The sequence below is a fragment of the Hyperolius riggenbachi genome, chromosome 1 (genome assembly GCF_040937935.1).
Source record: "Hyperolius riggenbachi isolate aHypRig1 chromosome 1, aHypRig1.pri, whole genome shotgun sequence".
Taxonomy (NCBI): Eukaryota; Metazoa; Chordata; class Amphibia; order Anura; family Hyperoliidae; genus Hyperolius; species Hyperolius riggenbachi.
Window position 1 is genome coordinate 565,644,666 of NC_090646.1, and position 23,343 is coordinate 565,668,008.

The 23,343-nt window shown below is 40.2% G+C and overlaps 1 protein-coding gene across 3 annotated transcripts in view; it reads right to left on the bottom strand.

The window, feature by feature from the left end:
• ARB2A (ARB2 cotranscriptional regulator A) overlaps window positions 1-23,343 on the bottom strand; it is a 651,099-nt gene that overhangs the window by 570,057 nt on the left and 57,699 nt on the right. For all 3 annotated transcript variants that reach the window (XR_011023128.1, XM_068247503.1, XM_068247504.1), the window contains exon 2: window positions 9,969-10,089. Coding sequence is in view for 2 of the 3 variants with exons in the window: in XM_068247503.1 (XP_068103604.1) it covers window positions 9,969-10,071 (103 nt within the window). In the remaining variant the exon portion in view is untranslated. The remainder of the gene's footprint in view (window positions 1-9,968; window positions 10,090-23,343) is intronic.

Below are 23,343 nucleotides of genomic sequence, written 5' to 3' on the forward strand. Positions count from 1 at the left end.
AAGCACATTAAGGTCATGGAGTGGCCTAGTCAGTCTCCGGACCTTAATCCAATAGAAAACCTATGGAGGGAGCTCAAGCTCAGAGTTGCACAGAGACAGCCTCGAAACCTTAGGGATTTAGAGATGATCTGCAAAGAGGCGTGGACCAACATTCCTCCTAAAATGTGTGCAAACTTGGTCATCAATTACAAGAAACGTTTGACCTCTGTGCTTGCAAACAAGGGTTTTTCCACTAAGTATTAAGTCTTTTATTGTTAGAGGGTTCAAAAACTTATTTCACTCAATGAAATGCAAATCAGTTGCTATATTTTATTTAAGGTTATTTTTTCGATTTTCCTTGTGATGTGCTATCTGCCACTGTTAACCAGTTCACCCCCAAGGGTTTTTATCCTAACGGACCAGAGCAATTTTCAGTTGTCAGCGCTCCTCCCTTTTATTCCCTAATAACTTTATTACTACTTATCACAAGAAAATGATCTATACCTCGTTTTTTTCGCCACCAATTAGGCTTTCTGTGGATAGTACATTTTGCTAAGAATTTTTTTATTCTAAATGCATTTTAATGAGAAAAACAGAAAAAAAAAGAAAAAAAATCATTATTTCTCAGTGTTCAGCCTTTATAGTTTTAAAATTAAACATTCTCCTGTGGATAAAACAAACACGTTTTATTTGCCCAGTGGTCCCGATAATTAAACCGTTTAGATTATGTCCCTACCACAATGTATGGCGACAGTATATTATTTTGAAATATAAGTGGTTATTTTTCTGTTTGTTCTGGCCATAATTACAAGCCCCTATGTAATAAATTAAAATTAATTTTCCCCCATAAAATATAGAATAAAAAAAGCTGAGTCCCTAAGGCAACTATTTATTATTTTTTTTTAAGCTGATTTTTTTTTTTTACAAGTGTTTTTTTTGGGGGGGAGGGTTGGAAGTGTAATTTTATTAATGATGTGTATATACTTGAAAATGTATGTATTTTGTAAGTGTAATATACTTTTTGGCCACAAGATGGCGCTGGTGAACACTCATAGGACGTGTTCACTTTTTTTTTTTTTTTTTTTTTACACACTTTATTAAACTGTTACATTTCCTGTTTATGTGAATGGACGTAGCCGCTGTTCGCGGTCACGTCCATTCACTCCAGGCACTGCGATTGGGTAGAGGACTGTTCAGTCCTCTTCCCCAATCGCCCAGCACGGGATCCCGACGGTAATGGCGGCGGTAGCGGCGGACACACGGCGGTAGCAGCGGCGGGAATGCGCGACGTATTAAAACGTCATGTTGCTGTTAATAGCGGTAAGCATGACGTTTTAATACGTTAGGATGGCGGTAAATGGTTAAAATAAACCTACCATTGAAATGATACTGTTCTGAGACTTTTCATTTCTTTGTCATTGGAAAAACTTACAAAATCAGTGAGGGGTCAAATAATTATTTCCTCCACTATAATATATATATATATATATATATATATATATATATATATATATATATATATATATATATATATATATATATATATATATATATATATATATATATATATATATATATATATACATATATACATATATACATATACACACACACACATAGTTACATAGTTACATAGTTATTTTGGTTGAAAAAAGACATACGTCCATCGAGTTCAACCAGTATAAAGTACAACACCAGCCTGCTCCCTCACATATCCCTGTTGATCCAGAGGAAGGCGAAAAAACCCCTTACAAGGCATGGTCCAATTAGCCCCTAAAGGGAAAAATTCCTTCCCGACTCCAGATGGCAATCAGATAAAATCCCTGGATCAACATCATTAGGCATTACCTAGTAATTGTAGCCATGGATGTCTTTCAACGCAAGGAAAGCATCTAAGCCCCCTTTAAATGCAGGTATAGAGTTTGCCATAACGACTTCCTGTGGCAATGCATTCCACATCTTAATCACTCTTACTGTAAAGAACCCTTTCCTAAATAAATGGTTAAAACGTTTTTCCTCAATGCGCAGATCATGTCCTCTAGTCCTTTGAGAAGGCCTAGGGACAAAAAGCTCATCCGCCAAGGTATTATATTGCCCTCTGATGTATTTATACATGTTAATTAGATCCCCTCTAAGGCGTCTTTTCTCTAGACTAAATAAACCCAGTTTATCTAACCTTTCTCGATAAGTGAGACCTTCCATCCCACGCATCAATTTTGTTGCTCGTCTCTGCACCTGCTCTAAAACTGCAATATCTTTTTTGTAATGTGGTGCCCAGAACTGAATTCCATATTCCAGATGTGGCCTTACTAGAGAGTTAAACAGGGGCAATATTATGCTAGCATCTCGAGTTTTTATTTCCCTTTTAATGCATCCCAAAATTTTGTTAGCTTTAGCTGCAGCTGCTTGGCATTGAGTACGATTATTTAACTTGTTGTCAATGAGTACTCCTAAGTCCTTCTCCAAGTTTGATGTCCCCAACTGTATCCCATTTATTTTGTATGGTGCTAGACCATTAGTACGTCCAAAATGCATGACCTTACATTTGTCAACATTGAATTTCATCTGCCATGTATGTGCCCATATAGCCATCCTATCCAGATCCTGTTGCAATATGACACTATCTTCCTGAGAGTTGATGATTCTGCACAATTTTGTATCATCTGCAAAAATAGCAACATTGCTCACTACTGCATCTACTAGGTCATTAATAAATAAATTGAAGAGCACTGGACCCAGAACAGACCCCTGTGGGACCCCACTGCTAACAGTCTCCCATTTTGAGTACGATCCATTGACCACAACTCTTTGTTTTCTGTCCATTAGCCAGTTCCCTATCCATGAACACAGACTCTTCCCCAGTCCTTGCATCCTCAACTTTTGCACCAGACTTTTGTGGGGAACAGTGTCGAAGGCCTTTGCAAAGTCCAAGTATATCACATCTACAGCATTCCCAATATCCATATTAGCATTCACTACCTCATAAAAGCTGAGCATGTTAGTCAAACAGGACCTGTCTTTAGTAAACCCATGTTGATGCTGAGAAATAAGATTATTTTCTACTATGAAGTCATGTATAGTATCTCTTAGTAACCCCTCAAATAGTTTGCATACAACTGATGTTAAACTTACAGGTCTATAATTTCCTGGATCAGATTTTTTGCCCTTCTTAAATAATGGGAAAAACGTGGGCTGTACGCCAATCCACTGGGACTCTGCCAGTTGCAAGAGAGTCACAGAAGATAAGATAAAGGGGTTGATCTATAACTGAACTTAATTCCCTTAGGACCCGAGGATGCATGCCATCCGGGCCAGGTGCCTTGTCTATTTTTAATTTATTTAGTCTTGCCTTCACTTCTTCCTGCGTTAAGTATTTAATATTACAGTTAGAAGATTGAGACTCTTCTGCCTCTGTAGTTTGCAACAGTGCTGTTGCTTTTGTGAAGACAGAAGCAAAGAAAGCATTTAATAACTCTGCCTTACCTTGGTCATCCACCATTGAGTTCCCATCCTCATCCTTTAGGAGTCCTATACAGTCAACTTTTCTTTTTTTAGAGTTAATGTACTTGTAAAACTTTTTTGGGTTAGATTTGATATCCTTAGCGATTTGTTTTTCAGCTTCAATCTTTGCCTGTCTAATTTCTTTTTTACAATTTTTATTGCACTCCTTATAATTGCTTAGTGCAGCCTCGGTCCCCTCCTGTTTTAAGACCTTATAGGCATTCTTTTTCCTCTTCATTTTATCTTTAACCTTTCTATTCATCCATAGAGGCCTTTTTTTATTCCTAGACATTTTGTTTCCATATGGGATATACATACTACAGTATTGATTGAGTATAAGTTTAAAAGCTTGCCATTTCCCTTCAGTGTCTTCCCCTTGTAGTACATTATCCCAGTTCACCAAACTTAGTGCCTGCCTAATTTGAGTGAACTTTGCTTTTCTAAAATTCATAGTTTTAGTGGTCCCGCTGCCCCGTGGCCTATCAGTCACCAGATCAAACGTTATCATGTTGTGATCACTATTTCCCAAATGTTCTTGAACCTGCACATTTGATACATTATCTGGTCTATTAGAAATGATCAGATCCAGTAACGCATGCCCCCTAGTTGGTTCAGTTACCATTTGAGCCAAGTAATTGTCCTTTAGTGCTGCCAGAAATCTGCTGCTTTTACCAGAATGGGTAGCCTCAATACTCCAGTCAATGTCTGGAAAGTTGAAGTCGCCCATAATTATGACCTCATTTTTACCTGCAGCTTTTTCAATCTGCTGTAGTAGTCGCAGTTCTGCAGCTTCATTAATAAGAGGTGGCCTGTAGCATACCCCAATAAGCAATTGGCAACTTTTATTTCCACCATGAATATTTACCCAAACGGACTCCACATCTTCGCAATCTTCCTCCATCTCATCGTTGAGAACAGCTGTAAGAGAATTCTTAACAAAGAGACAAACCCCTCCACCTTTTTTCCATGTTCTATCCCTCCTAAACACATTGTATCCTTTTAAATTAGCTATCCAGTCATGGCTTTCATCCATCCATGTCTCGGTTATTCCCACAATGTCATAGCCTTTGTCATTCAGAATGAACTGTAGTTCGTCTATTTTATTTGCAAGGCTCCGAGCATTGGTTACCATGCACTTTATATTTTTACCACCACATTTACCAATTTTGTTTACATGAAATTGGCTACTTGAATTTTTACCAACCTCCTTAATCTTTACACTGTCCCCACCCCCCTCTCCACCCTCCATAATGATAGGTTCCCACTGTCTTTTTACCTCATCTTGTCTACGTATTGAGACTTTATCCTCCCGCCTCCCCCCAGATCCTATATATATATACATATATATATATATATACATATATATACACATATATACACACACACACACTCCAATCAATTTGCATGCAAGCTGGTTTTATTAGCACCTCGTTCTCCATCTCTAGACTGCAATCTTCTGAGTCTCGGTCCTGTATTTTGTAGTCTGGACAGAATGATGAAATAAGGAAAGCTTAGCAACAACAGGCGGCAGCCTCTCTCATAAAGGCTCATTCAACAGAACAGTAATACTTCCAGACACGTGACCACATTTTTCAAACAGGACTTTTTCGAGGCGGAAGCCTCCTTTGACACAAAAAACGGCAACATGTGAGCACTCGGCTTGCTAAGCTGCCAAATGATATATTTAGTTCTCTGCCTGCAATTGGGATTTAAAAGTGCTTCTGGAAAGCCTGCATAGCAGCGGCGCACACAGAAATTCCTACTTTAAAAAGCTTTATTTGTTCTACAGCAGTAACACACTTCAAGGTAAAGATAAAGCGCTCAACTCCTTTCCAATGGTGTTGGTTCAGGAAAGGCCAATGACTCATTAAAAGAGAAACAAGATTACAACACATTTGTACTGATTAGGATGAGAAAACTACATCAGAACATGGAAGAGAAATCTGCACTTGACCCACTGAACTGACTAAATCCTACTTAGACTTACAATGGCTGCAATAATAAGTATACCATGAGCAGATTAGTTTCCCCAGGTTCATCTGATTGACTTCTATCACAGCACTGCACATTTTCTCAGTCTTCTGTAATTAAATGCAGAACATAAGCTAAATGAGAAATAATTTCCATAGAATATTTGTGTGGAGATTTCCCAGGTCTCCTCAGAGCAGGTATAACCTTGTAATATGGAGCATTGTATGTTACCGAAATGAAGGGGGTGTGGAGCGAGTTCCGCGCCGCAAAAGATTAAGAAGCATAAAGGAAAATATTTTGCAAGCCGCAGGCAATTTAAATACTTTACAAAACTATACGGATATGCTTTTTTTCAAATTCTGTCCAGCAATTAACCTACAGCTGTTCCCACAGGTGGTTTTGCCCTCTTCCTCACCTATTCTGCAGTTAATTTACACAAGTTAAAATGAGATCGTGCTGTATGCTCACGCTGTTCAGGGGGCACAGCATGCAGAGGTCACACTCAGCATTACAATGAATGACTACACCCATTACTAAAACTATCATCGTACCCTCCGGGTTTCCAGCATTCATCTTAAAGTAAACCGGCCACTTCCTTTACCAAAATAAACCAAAAAGTACACCACACAGTATGTTTGCTACATAATACAGCTGTGTTTTCTATTTAAATAACAGAGGCAAGAAGCCATATACAGAGAATTTATAGTTAGTATCCCCGTCCCTAATTTTCATTTCAATAAGAATTCCACATACAGTATGATTTAAGTATTCTCAAGCAGAAATCAGTTTTTGCAATTGATTTGGGAAACACAGAGTTCCTGTGCTTATAATTGGCTTCAAAAGATGACCTGATAAAAGCTTCTCCAGAACAGAAAAAAGCACATAGAAAAAAATACATAGGAAAACTGTTCTCCAAAGGCAGAGATGAACTGTTACTTAAAGTGGAATTGTCAGCCATAAAATAAAATTCCATTTACTCACTGCACAGTGTTTATTATGTAGTGTAAGTCCTGACCCTACATTGCAAGCATTCCAATGTAATCAAATGTTTCTGTTGTAATGAATATCATTTCTGTCAGCCTGGCTCCTTTCTAGTACATTTCCTGGGGAGAAGGAAGCTTGTCAACTCCCCTCCTACTTTCCTGCTCCTCACTGATTCGCTGTGGGCAGTTCAGTGTGTGTAAGCACAGCACAGATTGTATTTCAGCAGAAGGGAATATACCTCACCCCTCTGCTGAAATACAATCTGTGCTGTGCTTACATTTACAAAGCAAGCACAATATAACAGTGCAGTTTCTAGTAAAGAGCTCAGTGGGGAGGAGGGCAGGCAATGCATATACAATTTCAGGGAGAAGAGAAAAAAAATAAGAAGGGAGAAAATTACATCAGGATTGGCTTCAGTCAGAGGCAGAAACAATGGAAATGCCTGGAACAGTTTGCTCTTTATTTACTATATAGAATTCACTGAAATCAAAATGTAGACAGTACAGTAGAATCCCTTTATAGTAAACTCCAAGGGCGCAAGAAACATAGTTTACTAGATCAGAACTGGTCATATTTATAAAGACGCTGTTGCTGGGACCTACAGACTGAGTTTACTATATTAGAGTTTATTATAATGAGATTCTACTGTACATATGTTATGTAAGTAAAACAATTTCCTGGGATAGTATGACTGTCCCTGGGATTTTTCCTGGGATAGTATGGCTGTCCCTGCTGCTTTAAAGGGACACTTACCTACCTGAGTAGAGGAAAGCCTCTGAATAGTCCAATCTCTTCCTCCACCCCACCATTGCCATGCAAGGACCCTCTAGACCAGGCATGGGCAAACTCGGCCCTCCAGCTGTTACGGAACTACAAGTACCACAATGCATTTGCCATTATGAGTCATGACTGTGGCTGTCAGACTCCTGCCATGCATTGTGGGACTTGTAGTTCTGTAACAGCTGGAGGGCCGAGTTTGCCCATGCCTGCTCTAGACAAGAGGTTGTCGTGAAGGCGGTCGTACTTTGCATGTGAGAGTACAGCCACTGCTGCGCAGCAAGCTGAAGCCTCTTGCTCATGAACTGCTTCCTGCTACTGCGCAAGCATGGCTGCACTCACAGCCATAAATAAGAAGAGTGCCCCGACCAGTGTCAGTGGGGATGAGGAGTACATGGGAAAAATCTCTGGACCAACCAGAGGCTTCCCTCCTCTTAGCATCTAACTTCTTTCCCCAGCAGCACAGGTTTCCTTTAAAAGGGAACCAAAGGTGAGAGACATTTGGAGGCAGACAAGGCAGACATTTATTTCATTTTAAACAATGCAAATTGCCTGGCTGTCTTGCTGATCCTCTGCTTTTAATACTTTTAGCCATAGACCCTGAACAATCCTGCAGATCAGATGTTCTGTCAAAAATCTCAAAAGATTAGTTGTCTGCTTATTTCAGGTGTGTGATTCAAACATTACTGCAGCCAAAAAACTCAGCAGGCCTGCCAGGCAACTGGTATTGTTTAAAAAGAAAATAAATATGGTAGCCTCCATATTTCTCTCAATTCAGGTGTCCTGGAAGTTGACCCTTTTGATCTGTCTCTCTCTGCAGATAACTGCAATTCCCAATCAGAATCCTAAAAGGGTAGAGCCTCAAGAGAATTGCAAAGTTTGCAGATGATATTTGAAGGACAAAACTGTCGAAATGAGAACAAATTACATATCACACACTATAGTTCTAAAAAGCCCAGTTCAAGTCACTTTATGAATTCTCCTCAACACACACCCGAACACTGAAATTCTCCTGTAGTAGATAGCTGTATAATTGCAACAAATATGGCTTTACCATTCTCCCAATGGATCCCCAGATCGGTCTGGAGTGGAAAGCCATGCTGTTCCTTCATAGAGGCTCACAAGTCATGTTAGTAACAGCAGTCTAGGTTGCTGAGGTGGCATTTCTGCACAATACATTGCCTTTCCACTTGTTGGTGTACAGTGATCCACTACAGACCCCCAACAATACCTTTTACTCTAGCTCGCTGAGGGGAATTGGGGCCGCTGTACGCATGCTAGATTCTCGGCAGAGGTGCTTGTTATGGGTCACCTCAACTGAGTTTAATCTAGAGTGTGTATGTAGCTGATCAATAAACTACACCTAGGTTACTGAGGCAATACCAGGATGTGCCCATTATGGCATGGAAAATTATGTCAAGCATTCTAAATAAAAAACAGAAGGCATTTATAAATACTCAGCTCTCTCTGAGCAAGAAGGAACTCCCATGATGCAAATCATTCCTTTATGTTCCTGAAAGCCAGACACGCCCCCAGAGCAGCTGGTGTACGGTGTGCCTATAGAATGTAGACCAATAATGTGACAGAGCAACACTAATCTAACTTGCATACAGATTTTTCTGGCTCAAAGTCAGAACCACTAGGTTTTTGTTAAGGACTAAGGGGCTATTCATATTTGTCATAGCAATTCCTTAATGCAGTAATTTTCTTAGGAATTTTTTGTTCTGGTTTTTGTTGGAACAATTGTGCTCGTTTTTTGTGATTTTTGCATGTGTTCCCATGGAAATGTTTGTATTGCCATTTATCTATGAATACCAATGAAGTTAAATTTACATGGAAATGTATCTAACTTTAAGATCACACACAACTTTTTATGCAAAAACATAATGGTTATGCAATCTTTCTGCATTGCCATTGACTTGCATTGAAACAACCTGCATACACACAAAAAAAGGGAGAACTGCTGTCCAAATTTAAAATACAAAAATAATAATAATAATAATAATAATTGCATACAAATGTATAAAAATTGCAACACCATTGGCTGCAGCAAGTCACTTATAATAGGGTTAATGTGCTAGAGTGGTAGGTGGGGAAGGTTACTGTTCGGCTTTGGGAGGGTTAGTGTATGGTGTATTGGGCATAGGTAGGAGAGTGTTAGTGTGTGGTGTAGGTTAGGGAAGCCAACAGTGGACTATTGGTAACATTACTGATATTTAACATTGGCAATACTGTAATGCGGGATCTGGTGCCCAAATTACCCGGCCATCTTTTCCTCATGTATGCTATTTCAATGCAAGGTATGCAGGATCACACAGGTTATCTACTGCTGAAAGCATCAATAACTCAAGCAGTTTTGTGACAAACTCTTGGGGAAAAGAAACACATATGGGAAACTACATATTTCCTTAATCAACAAACTGTGTGACTACTTCTTAGATGCAATTAATTATCTTTTAAACAATATAATTGTAAAGTCTCCCCAAATATCAATAATTCACAACTTGAAATAATATCCATGAAGGTCATGTCTAGAATTCATGGAGAAGCATGTGATTTGTTTGATCAGCTGATAGATTTGCACAGCTATGATTTGCTGTGATTTCATCCTGCTGTAGTACATGATCATGCCTAGCAAATCAAGAGACTTGCATATCCATCACCTGACCAAAACCACCACATGCTTCTCCATTAGCTTTCCTAGAAAAGACCATCACTTCACATTAATATCGCACTTCTCATTAACTATATAGTACCTTTTAATGCTGTTGTCTTTTCTTTTTCATCTGGAATTCCTACTTGTAGCTGCGCCATACTCTGTCCAAGCAAGACAACCAGTACAAAGGAAAATATGGACATCAATCTTCTTGTGAAAACCTACAAATAAAGTCAAATGAGATAAAGAATGTTCAGTCTGCTGTAATTTGCATTTATTGAAACAACTCAACCCTTCCATCCCTGTAAAGATTCTATAATCTGTTTTAAAGCAGCCGCCCCAAAACCTTTTTTTGGCCCAAGTACCAATTTCATGGTAGACAATTCTTCCAGGGTTTGGGAGAAGTGGGAATTAAAACAATTAAAACCAATGATCCAATCTGATCATTTTGACCTGAAATCTGAACAAATGATCCGATTGGCTAGCAATTAAGTCATTTCTATACACATACTGGAGAAAAAGTTCTCCGCTTCCTTCCCTTAACCTCCTTAGTGGTAACCCCAAGGTCAGGTGACCACCACAAGGTTAATGCAGAGTATAGTGCACAGCGGGTGTTTTAACTCTCCTCCCACGGGATCCAGACACCGGCAACCCTTCTTTTTCCTGTCCTCAGAGGCTCTGGATCCCTCTGGCGAGATCGCAGTCTTTCATCATGAGGACAGCCGACAATCTCACTATAGGGGTACAGCGCCACCAGGAGGCCAGAGGGAGAACTGCAGCGCTGGATCCCAGGGAGGTAAGTGCAGGGGCTGCTGCAGGTTTTCAAGTGGCATAATTGTTTTGTAGTTTTAGGGTCTAAAAGCATGCAAAAAAATTACACAGCTTTTAGACCCTAAAATATGTTGCTGTGGCCCAATTGTCCAACACTGTGCTAGTGTTGGACAATAAGGGAGAGTGAAACCTGGTACGGTTAGACAACGTTGAAACTTTCTAACCATGCTAGCTGAGCCAACACCTTCTGAAGCCTCTCACCAGAGAAAGCAATGCCATGGAACCTGCAAGGTCCTCAACCAACTCTGGGGTTACCACAGAACTCTGTTTAAAAAAGCCAACCAAATAACTTCTTGTATAGATTGATCTGTGCAAATATCAACCACATTCTCAAGACCTTTTTCCCTCTGCTGTACTGTTATTCTCGAGTAGCTGTACTGTGATTCTTGAGAAGCAGTACTGAGCTCACAACAATGGTCCTATTGTGTCAGGAATATACTTCAGTTGAAATATTGATAATCTATGTAAATACAGACCATTATGTTTATTGTTCTAGTTTCATAGAAACATGGAATGCAAGAGCATTACCAAGATTAACAAAGGATGAAGCTTGCTGTCCATATTCAACTTTTCTGCAAAAAATAGAAAATAAAAACTAAAATAATTACACATATACAGTGCTGCCCATAATGATTCATACCCCCTGGCAAACTGTGACTTGAAGTTACTTTTATTCAACCAGCAAGTAATTTTTTGACGGTAAAGGACATAGGTGTCTCCCAAAAGCTAATAAGAATGTACAAGAGGCGCTATTGTGGGGAAAAAACAAAAACATTTTCTATTGATTATTGAGAAGGGTATGAATCATTTTGGACTGGACACTTCTTTCTCAGATCTCACAATAATGGCTCTTGTATATCGTCTTAATATATGTTGGGAGACACCTATGTCATTTCACATCAAAAAATTACTTGCTGGTTGAATAAAAGTAACTTTAAATCAAAATTTGCCAGGGGCATGAATAATTATGGGCAGCATTGTACACACGCAGCTAAATACACAACTAAAACTTGGATTCAGTCTTATGTGTCAACAGGCGGTTTAAATTCTGTGCAGCTCATCTTATGATTTATACAGCTTTAACAAACAGCATAAACAGTATAGCCAGCATGGTGCTAGTCCCTTTCCTGTAGTTTACTAATGATAATGAAGTCATCCTGCTTTTGGCCCATGTTCACTGTAATGACCCCATTATTATTATTAATTTATAAAGCGCCAACATATTCTGTGGCGCTGTACAAAGTAAGACACTAACATGGGGTACATAATACAGACAATAGTGCACACCAAAATACAAGATACATAATTAGTGACAAAATACAAAGAATGATAGAAAAAAAATTATAGAATTGGTAATGACAGTGATAAAATTAACATGATGAATAAAATGTATAATGGTTACCAAGACACAAAAGGGGGAGAGAACCCTGCCCTTGCGAGCTTACAATCTAAAGGGAATGGGGGGGGGGGGGGGGACAGGAGGAGGGGTAGTATGCAGCAAATATATAGAGGCTGTGTGTTTTAGGATACCTAGTAGGAGTGCAATTTGGTCTTAGGACAAAGGGAAGTGGCCTAAGGTAGCGCATATGCTTGTCGGAACAAGTGTGTTTTTAGAGAGAGTTTAAAGACAACAAAGGTTGGCAAGTGACAGATGTGTTATGGGAGGGCATTCCAGAGGAGGGGTGAAGCGCGTGCGAAGTCTTGTAAACGTGAATGTGAGGATTTTATTCTAGAGGAGGACAACAGAAGATCATGTGCCGATCGGAGATTGCGATTGGGTTTGTATCTGGAAATTAGTGAGGATATGTACCGGGGAGAGAGATTGTGGAGAGCTTTGTAGGTTAGGGTTAGGAGTTTGAACTGAATCCTCTGGTTAATTTGCAGCCAGTGAAGAGCTTGACAAAGAGGGTCAGCAGAGGAAGATAGAGAAGAAAGATGAATGAGACGAGCAGCTGAGTTCAGTACCGACTGGAGCGGGGCCAGTCTGTTAGAAGGTAGTCCACAGAGTAGTATGTTGCAGTAGTCCAGACAAGAAATTATAAGAGCATGTATTAACATTTTAGTTGTGTCTTGAGTGAGAAAAGGATGGATGCGAGATATGTTTTTGAGTTGGAGATGGCAGGAGCTGGTTATGGAGTGAACATGAGGAATAAAAGAGATAGATGAGTCGAATATCACCCCCAAGCACCGAGCTTTGGGAACTATGGGAGTGTTATTAACATTTATTGTTACTTCAGGCAGGGAGGTGGACAGAGACGGTGGAAAAATGATTAGTTCAGTTTTACTCATATTAAGTTTTAGGAAGCGAGAGGATATAAAGGAGGATATAGCAGACAAGCAGTCAGGAACACGTTGAAGGACGGAGTTAAGGTCTGGGGCAGAGAGGTACAGTTGTGTATCGTCTGCATAGAGGTGGTATTGAAACCCGAATGAGTTGATTAAATCACCAAGACCAATCCCGATCATGTTACTTGTCTATTTCTAAGCTGTACTACACATACAATCTTTATCTCATAAGTTTATTTTTCACTTTAGATTCCTAAACAACAAAGAAACTGTGATCGACAGGTTGAGATAAGGTTGTACTACAGGGAAGTTCAAAGGGGCATTAGCTCTAGCTCTGTTTTATAGTTTAAAATACAGAGTGTGGTTTGTAAGTTGCAAATATGTTGTAAGTTGCAATGTTATGAAAAACAACAACAACTATATAACTGAAAATAAGACACTTTTCTTTGCTACTATTGTTCTATTTCTTAGCTGTACTGCACATACAATTCATTATAGTTTTTTTTTCGCTTCAGGTTTCCTTTAACCACTTCAATCCATCTGGATGACTATAGTCGTCCAGAAAAACACCTCTGAACTCCAACTAGACACGTATACGGGTCCAGTGTTATAGCAGTGGGCACGCATACATATTCACGCGACCCCTGCTATTACCGGGCGGCTTTTCCGTAGCGGCAATTGGGGAAGGGAACCAAAAGTTCCCCGAACCAATCACAGTGCCTGGAGTGAATGGACATGACCACGAAGAGGGGCCATGTCCATTCATAAAACACAAGCAATCTAAACAAAAAAATTACCACCACCCCCCCCCAAATTAATATTTGCCTTAAAGGGAAACAGACGAAGCAGCCCTGATAAGAATCCCCCGACTGAGCAATCAGTCTAGCTTACACCTAAATGATTATAGAGTCAGTCTTCTGCGATGTCTTTTTAAGCCCAAGCCTGCCCCCTTGTGGCTCTGCTTTGCTGCTTCGGGGATAAATAGCAGCAAATCAGAGCCACAAGGGGCAGCCTTGGGCTTGAAAAGACATCACAGAAGACTGACTCAGCTATAATCATTCCGGGCAAAGCTAGACTGAATGCTCAGTTGGGCATTCTTATCAGGGCTGATAACAGGCAGATTTAGCAGAGAAGAATGAAAAAGAGCAGGGTAGTGGTTTACTGTCATGTTCCCATTGATATATATGGTAAAATACAGGAGGGTGCTTAGTCTCTGGTTCTCTTTAAGGGCTCTTTTTTTTTAATATGTATGTCATGACGGTATATTACTGTTATTTCAGTACATAAGGGCTTGCAATTGATGGGACACAAAAAAAAAAAAAAACTCAAAACAGAAAAAAATACACCTTTACTTCCAATTATATTGTCGCCATACATTGTACAAGGTCCATAATTTATAAAATGTGTGTTTTTTTTTATAGTAGCATTGCTTATTTTAAAACTATAGAGGATGGAATTGGAGAAATACTGTATTTTTTACTTTTTTGCCTATAAAAATGCATAGAAAATACATGACTGAAAACAAGTGTCGGCCACAACAAGCCTAATTTGTGGAGAAAATAAAAACAAGATATAGATAATTCAACTATGAGAAGCAGTGATAATGTTATGGCCAAATGAATGGAAGGTGCGCTGACAGGTAAAAATGGCTTTTGGTGTTAAGGTAAAATGGGCTGTAAGCTGAAGTGGTTAATGTCCCCCAAAATGTTGGTTAAAAAATGCATTTTTAAATTATTGAACACATTACTAGATTGTGGGTTTTTTTTGTTTGTTTTAGCCCTGGGGTAAAGTTTTAAAAAATTATAATAATAATAATACACCAGAATGCAATCTTCTGATCATCACCATTTTTTTCTTATTCATCATTACTGCCCAATCCTTACATTTAAGTATTTCCAAGGAGAGTAAAATATTGAAGGCTATATTTTACAGATGAGACATTTGAAAGAGAAAAAAGGGAAAGACTAATATCAAGTCAGAAGGATATGTGTGGTTAACTTTCAAGCACCATTTGTAAGATACATTAAAACTGAAGTGTTCAACTGCACTCATGAGAAATTTCATATTTCATGCTTGAAATGGAGTATAATACGTCAATTAAATACTCCACAGATCAGCCAGAAGAAGGTGTGAACCTACCAGGAAACAAATACAACTTTTATCTTACATTATCATGGGGGAAAGTTTTAGAATTATAAGCTGTATCATGATTTTAGAGATCACTAGTATGGTTTTAATGTCATTTTCTACAAAGACCTCCTCTTGCACTACCAAACTAACAAAAATAAAATGGAATTATTGATGTCACTGTCAACAATGACTGCATCTATACAAATTCATAGATATTTGACTTTGCTGTGTTGCCTAGCAGCATACATAGTTAACAAGTGGGAGCACCAGGAGACAATGGGCCATATGCAATTCACTATTTCACTTGAGTATTCTCCTAGGTGACATTTTCACATCTTGTAAATAAAATGTCTTTTAAATTACCAACAAGCAAATAATCAAAATAATTTTGATAGTATTTTACCTACTTTTTGGTACTTTTTCCATTGTAAAAAAAAAAAAAAAGTCTTTTTACCACAGAAATTGAACTGAATTTACTATGAAAAAGAGCATTGATTGACATGGGATGTTACTGCTAGCGTTTTGCAGTGTTGCAGAAAAATAGGGGAAAAGAAAGAAAAGGGGTTTGAATGCAGAATTTAGCCTTAGGGCCTGTTCACACTACAATAAAGAATGGCGTGTTCAAGGAAACGCAAAAGAACACTGCAAAATCAGATGGTGAATGCATCTTATGATTGTGATAGGATGCATTTACACAGTCAATCATAAGGTGAACACAGCGTGTATGGACCTGCTGCATTTTCCCACAACTGTATTGCGATCGTGCTGCAAACACTGCAAATCGGACACAATGGAATCCTATGGGAACGGACAATGACCATTCCCATTAGGTTAGGCTGATCGCCAAATGCAAAAAAAAAAAAAAAAAACAGGCTCACCTGTCTGGATCCGGTACCACCACCCCTGCCACTCACCGTTCAATCAGAAACAGATCGGAGACCAGCAGAAACACAAGGCACCTCATTGGTTTGCAAAAAATAAATAAAAACAACTGTGCATACGTGGAAGTGACACACACACAATTTTAATCAGTTTTTAGATGGCAAACTGTAATGGACAACAGATCTTCCTTTCAGCTGTATTCACAGTGGGACGTTGAGTTTTAGTGTCTGGTTAAGAGGTAACGCACTGCAAGCACTTTTTTTTTCCTTTTTAAATGCAACTTTAATGTCGCACTGTGAATGACCCATAGGGTAATTTTTGCAGTGCGGTAAGCTGCGTTATAAGACTTTATAAAGTCTTATAACGCAGCTCCACCACATCCCACTGTAAATGCGACCTTCGAGTGACTGCTTCACTAAGAAAAGGCCAGCTTAAAGTTTCACTAAGAAAAAGGCCAGCTTAAAGCTTCACTAAGAAAAGGAAAGCTTAAAGTGTACTTGAGGCAACCTGTGACACGATGTAATAGAGGTTTATGTATAGTGCCAAGCATAAAAATAAATAAGATGTGGTTTTTTTCTGCATTAAAGAGTTAACATTAAGTTATACAAGTGATAGTTTCTCTAAAGTCAGGGACTATAATCATAATGTAACTATTAGGAATTGAAGCCATAAAACCCTTTCCTGGCAGAGAACAGCTTATGAGTGCAAGTGATAGATTAAAGTGGACCCAAATTAAAAATACAAGATTTCAGAAATAAAATGTATTTTCTAAAATTATAATAATAAATAGCAGCCTTTTTTTTAGCTGCATGAAGACAAATAAAATATTTTAAATTTATTGGAGAAACCCCTCCCTTCCTTTCAAATTGCCGGGACAGAATCCGGCAAAATGCTGAAGTAGGTAGTGTCTGGCAATGAAGGAATTGCTAATGGCTGCCACCTGTATAACCTTAGTTAATAAAAGAGAATGGTGAAAAGCATGCACTGAAATGCTCATAGGCTTGAAGGAGTGTTTATTTATCTTTGTGAGTGGTGCAACTAAATATTTTGAATTAAAAAAATGTTTGGTTTGGGTCCGCTTTAAAGGGAACCAGAGATGAACGTTTCACACAAAATAAACATATCAGTTGATAGCTTGTAAAGAATAAATGCTCTACCTGATAATTTCGCCGCTCTGGTGTGCCTTTTTTAGTGTTTTTTATCCATTATTGTTCCAGGAAAAATCAAATATGGCCGCCGGCTCATATCCCTTCTCCTTCCGGGTTATCAGTTGTTCTGGATGTGCTGTCTAGCCTATATGAGACTAGGCTACTATCTAGGCTAAATGCAGCCTTTCATCTATGTGCTTTCAATTTGGTATGATGTACAGCTGCCTGTAAGAAGTGTCTATCATAGGAATGAAACTGCCGTTATTATCAGTATCTAGTGCACACAGAGCACACAGGGATCATATTACAGCCACAGAGCTTCTCTCTCAGGAGCAGCAGCCACTCCCATGTCATCACAGCTCTCAGTATGCAAAGCAGGAGATCTAAGCCAGGAGAGGGGAAGGCTTGGGCTTGAAAAGACTACACAGAAGAGTGACTCAGCTATGATGATTCCAGGTCAAACCTCGACTGAATAGTCGGTGGATTCTTATCACAGTTGCTAATAGACTAATGAAGCAGATAACAATGAAACTAAAAGCAGGGTAGGTGTTTACTGTCATGTTCCCACTGATAAATGTAATAAAATACATGAGGGTGCTTCATCTCTGGTTCTCTTTAAGTTCATATATTTTAAACCTTGAGATGAATCTGGCACCATCAACGTTAAGTATATGCTCTTTTATTGGTTCATAACAGCTGTCATAACATCGTTTCAGGGCAGCCGCCCCTTTATCAAGCTGAGCTGTTAGCCATCAAGTTTACACTGACATACAAAGCTCTTTATATACACCGCATGGTACACAAGCAACCAATCACATTTAAATCACTCTATCAACCAATCCTGCAGTCCGTCCTCAGAGCGGACCTAATGGGGAACTGTGCTGCTCAAATTTCATAGGTTCGTTCAAAACATAGATACTCACACAAACCAACACTTACCTATTGCCCAGAGACAGAGACACACCCGTGTGTCAGGGCACACATAGCCGTTACTCCCAGCAGGCCGCCAGCCTGGCGGACCTGATGGGGAACTGACCTGCATGACGCAGGGTAGGCGGAGCTTACGCGCCACCGCCCACGTTGCCCTGACTACGCTAATGGGAGCGGCGAGAATCGCCGCTCACCATTGCGGATAGAAAAACGGGTACGCCTCTGCCACCCAGACCAATAGGAAGTCTCCTCCAAATGTAAACAAAACCGCACGTCATGCGTATATTACGACGCATGACATGCGTACATAAGTGACGAGCGGACAAGTGGCTGAAAAGTATTGGGACACATTGGCGGCGGGGGGCAGGCAATAAGGCGACTTATACTTCCTATATATAGCCTCCACATCACGATAATATACATAAAGTATATGCATAAAACAGGGACAACATATCAGAGAGTGACAGCAGGGGAATCAAGTGCATATAACAGACGCAGCCACACAGGGAGGCACACCAGAACCCCAAACATTAAACAAATGGGGACAAATCCAGCTCTAGGTTTAAACCCCGAGGTTCCATTGTATCAAGTTTCTTAATCCAGTATGCCTCCCTGTATAGCAGCCTGCTAACCCTGTCACTTCCTCTCCTTAAAGGTGCAACATGTTCAATTACCATATATCGCAGTTGGCTAACCTGATGATTAGCCTGCTTAAAATGAAAAGCCACAGCCTGGTCAATCAAGGATTCTCTAATAGCATGTTTGTGCGATGATAACCGTTTCTTAATTTTTTGCGTCGTCTGCCCGACGTATAATAAACCACAAGGGCATTTCAATGCATAGACTACAAATGAAGAGTCACACGTGAAACAGTCACATATTTTAAACTTAATACCAGAATGCGGATGCTGAACATATTGACCCTTAATCACCGAACTGTAATGAACGCAATTCATACACAGAAATGTTCCCATGCGATTAGATCTTGATCGACTTAGCCCATCATATCTCACATCAGCGCGGACCAATCGGTCTCTCAAATTTGGCGCTCTTTTGTAAGAGATGATAGGAGGCTGACAAAATTGTTGCATTTCAGGAAAACTATCAGCAAGAAGATACCAGTGACGTTTAATGATCTTAGCTATGTTTTCACTTTCAGTATTGTATTTGGTCACAAAAGGTAACCTCTGACTGTCCTCTCTATGTCTAACCCTGCCTTCTCCACCCTTATCAGCTCTACTGCGTGCAGCCAGCACGACATCCTCAGGATAGCCCCTGTGTACAATTTTTTTCTGCATTTCATCAAATCTCTGGGCCCTGGCCCCATCATCTCCAACTATCCTACGCACTCTTTCAAATTGTCCGACCAGGACAGACCTCCGTGTAGCCCACGGATGGAAACTCCCAAAATGTAAAAGGGAGTTTACATCCGTGGGCTTGGTATATAGGGCTATGAAATTTGAGCAGCACAGTTCCCCATTAGGTCCGCTCTGAGGACAGACTGCAGGATTGGTTGATAGAGTGATTTAAATGTGATTGGTTGCTTGTGTACCATGCGGTGTATATAAAGAGCTTTGTATGTCAGTGTAAACTTGATGGCTAACAGCTCAGCTTGATAAAGGGGCGGCTGCCCTGAAACGTTGTTATGACAGCTGTTATGAACCAATAAAAGAGCATATACTTAACGTTGATGGTGCCGGATTCATCTCTACTACTTGACTTATGAGCCAGTGTGCAGCTGGTTCATCCGTGGCACATCACTGATTTATCTGGAGGAGGTGCTCCACTAGTACTACTAACGAATTTGCAATACTGCACAAAGTGAGTGCACCCTCATCTAAAACAGCATGGAGGATGCTGACGTGGATTCTCCCACATTCTCCTACACCCCTGAAGAAACTTCAAGGATTATATCTCAGGTCTCTACTGAGGTGTCATTTTTAACAGTGGCTGATGAGAAAAACATCCGCAGAAACATCATTAAGGTTGCCAAGATGTATACCACATTGGAATTACATGCAATTACCCTGGCGGAATATCACCGTGTCAAGCGTATCCCACGGGGGATGCGATCAAATGTTGCACCAATTATGTTCCCTGCTGACAAACCATTTTGCCATAGATGGATGTCTATCTGGAATAAGGCCTCTTTCGATGCTATGACATTGACGATAGAGAAAATTCAGGAGGAGCTTCCTAAGTTAACTGCACAGCGCATAGCGCTCAAAGATAAGCTCAAATCTTTAGTCTCAGGAGAGACATATGAACTTTTTTCTTTAGAACTGATGACTATGTTGGAAGCCCATCAGAAGCAAATTGAAGCTACTACTAAACGTGATAAATTCTTGCGGGATGAACACGATTACAACCAGGGATACATTTACTCTTGGCAGAGACCTATACACAGACCGAGACCCCCCGTAAACCTAAACAAGGTGGTCCTGTTGATAAAAAGCCTAGAGGTGATGCGTTGCCTGATTCCTCTGATCCATATACCAGTTCCTCTCAGGAGGGTTTTTCAGACCAAACAACAAGTCTGGAAGGACACGGAGGGGTGGCAGGAAGAGGAGAAGGGGGAGGCGGTATCAGAGACCGTCTCCGATCTCGACAACCGAGACAACCAAGGAAATGATTGTGATCAACAGCTCTTCTGTGGTCCTGACCCCACCACAACTCTCAGCACTCAACTATGGTCTGTCCTTTTCCCCTACTCACATTCCAGATCCATTGGAGATAGATGTGGAACTTCAGCGATTTTTTCACTCTATTAAACTCAAATATTTTTTCTCTGTACCACGACCATTTACTGATATACAACGAGTGGATGTTGATACTGATACATTGACATTAAAAGATGCCAACTTACGATTAAAGAGCAGGTTTCAGCCCACATCATGTCAGATCATTGACATTTATATAAAGAAAGTCCAGGAAGAGGTGGACCTGTTGATCAGGTAATCCAACTCCACGGGATGGAAGATTCGTTCAAATATCAGCAAAGCTGAAAGAACTGCCATTAAAGAGTTGTCTTCTAATCCTGCTATTACTATAAAACCCGCCGATAAGGGGGGAGCAGTGGTGGTAATGGACACTGAAATGTATCGCAAAGAAGTGCTGCGACAACTAAGTGATAGTACACCTTATTCATTGATTGATGTGGATCCTTTGGTGGAAATTCAGAATAAAATTGGACATACAGTAGCACAAGCTTTAGCCAATAATTTGATTGATGACAAACTTGCCCAATACCTGATACAACCATACCCAATGACTCCAGTCATCTATGTATGATTCATAAATTCATAAAAGGTTGGGCAATAGACCGGGCCGACCCATAGTGGCTGGTATGGACTCAGTATTGCCCCCCTAGCTAAATATCTTGATCAAGTCCTCAGACCTTATGTAGTGTCCATGAAGTCATACTTGAGGGACACCCAAATGTCTTTGTCTATCTTAAATAACATGTCTTCTATCCCTAGCGAATGTATTTTGGTAACGATGGATGTGGAGAGTTTGTACACCTCCATCCCGCATGACAGCGGGATGGAGGCAGTACAATATATACTGGAGACAGCGTCTGATATGTCCAGACAACCGATTGGTTACATTGGGAAATTGTTGGAGATAGTGTTGAAATGTAATTATTTCAGGTTTGAGGATCAATTTTATATGCAAATTAGGGATACAGCCATGGGGTCGAATGTGGCCCCGTTCTACACAAACATCTATATGGCAGTGTATGAAGAAATGTTTGTTTATTCTAGCTCGTTGTTTAGACGGTATGCGTTACAATGGTTTCGCTATATAGATGATGTTTTTTGCGTGTGGGCGGGGCCACATTCGACTCTCACTGAGTTCACTGAGGAGTTGATGTCCAAATGTAGGGACATCAGACTTACCTTACATACGTCTTTGGAGCAAGTTAACTTTTTAGACACTCTGGTCAGTGTCAGAGATGGGAGACTCTATACCAAGCCCACGGATGTAAACTCCCTTTTACATTAAGGGAGTTTCCATCCGTGGGCTACACAGAGGTCTGTCCTGGTCGGACAATTTGAAAGAGTGCGTAGGATAGTTGGAGATGATGGGGCCAGGGCCCAGAGATTTGATGAAATGCAGAAAAAAATTGTACACAGGGGCTATCCTGAGGATGTCGTGCTGGGTGCACGTAGTAGAGCTGATAAGGGTGGAGAAGGCAGGGTTAGACATAGAGAGGACAGTCAGAGGTTACCTTTTGTGACCAAATACAATACTGAAAGTGAAAACATAGCTAAGATCATTAAACGTCACTGGTATCTTCTTGCTGATAGTTTTCCTGAAATTCAACAATTTTGTCAGCCTCCTATCATCTCTTACAAAAGAGCGCCAAATTTGAGAGACCGATTGGTCCGCGCTGATGTGAGATATGATGGGCTAAGTCGACCAAGATCTAATCGCATGGGAACATTTCTGTGTATGAATTGCGTTCATTGCAGTTCGGTGATTAAGGGTCAATATGTTCAGCATCCGCATTCTGGTATTAAGTTTAAAATACGTGACTGTTTAACGTGTGACTCTTCATTTGTAGTCTATGCATTGAAATGCCCTTGTGGTTTATTATACATCGGGCAGACGACGCAAAAAATTAAGAAACGGTTATCATCGTATAAACATGCTATTTGAGAATCCTTGATTGACCAGGCTGTGGCTTTTCATTTTAAGCAGGCTAATCATCAGGTTAGCCAACTGCGATATATGGTAATTGAACATGTTGCACCTTTAAGGAGAGGAAGTGACAGGGTTAGCAGGCTGCTATACAGGGAGGCATACTAGATTAAAAAAACTTGATACAATGGAACCTCAGGGTTTAAACCGAGAGCTGGATTTGTCCCCATTTGTTTAATGTTTGGGGTTCTGGTGTGCCTCCCTGTGTGGCTGCGTCTGTTATATGCACTTGATTCCCCTGCTGTCACTCTCTGATATGTTGTCCCTGTTTTATGCATATACTTTATGTATATTATCGTGATGTGGAGGCTATATATAGGATGTATAAGTCGCCTTATTGCCTGCCCCCCCCCCCCCGCCAATGTGTCCCCATACTTTTCAGCCACTTGTCCGCTCGTCACTTATGTACGCATGTCATGCGCTGTAATATACGCATGACGTGCGGTTTTGTTTACATTTGGAGGAGACTTCCTATTGGTCTGGGTGGCAGAGGCGTACCCGTTTTTCTATCTGCAATGGTGAGCGGCGATTCTCGCCGCTCCCATTAGCGTAGTCAGGGCAACG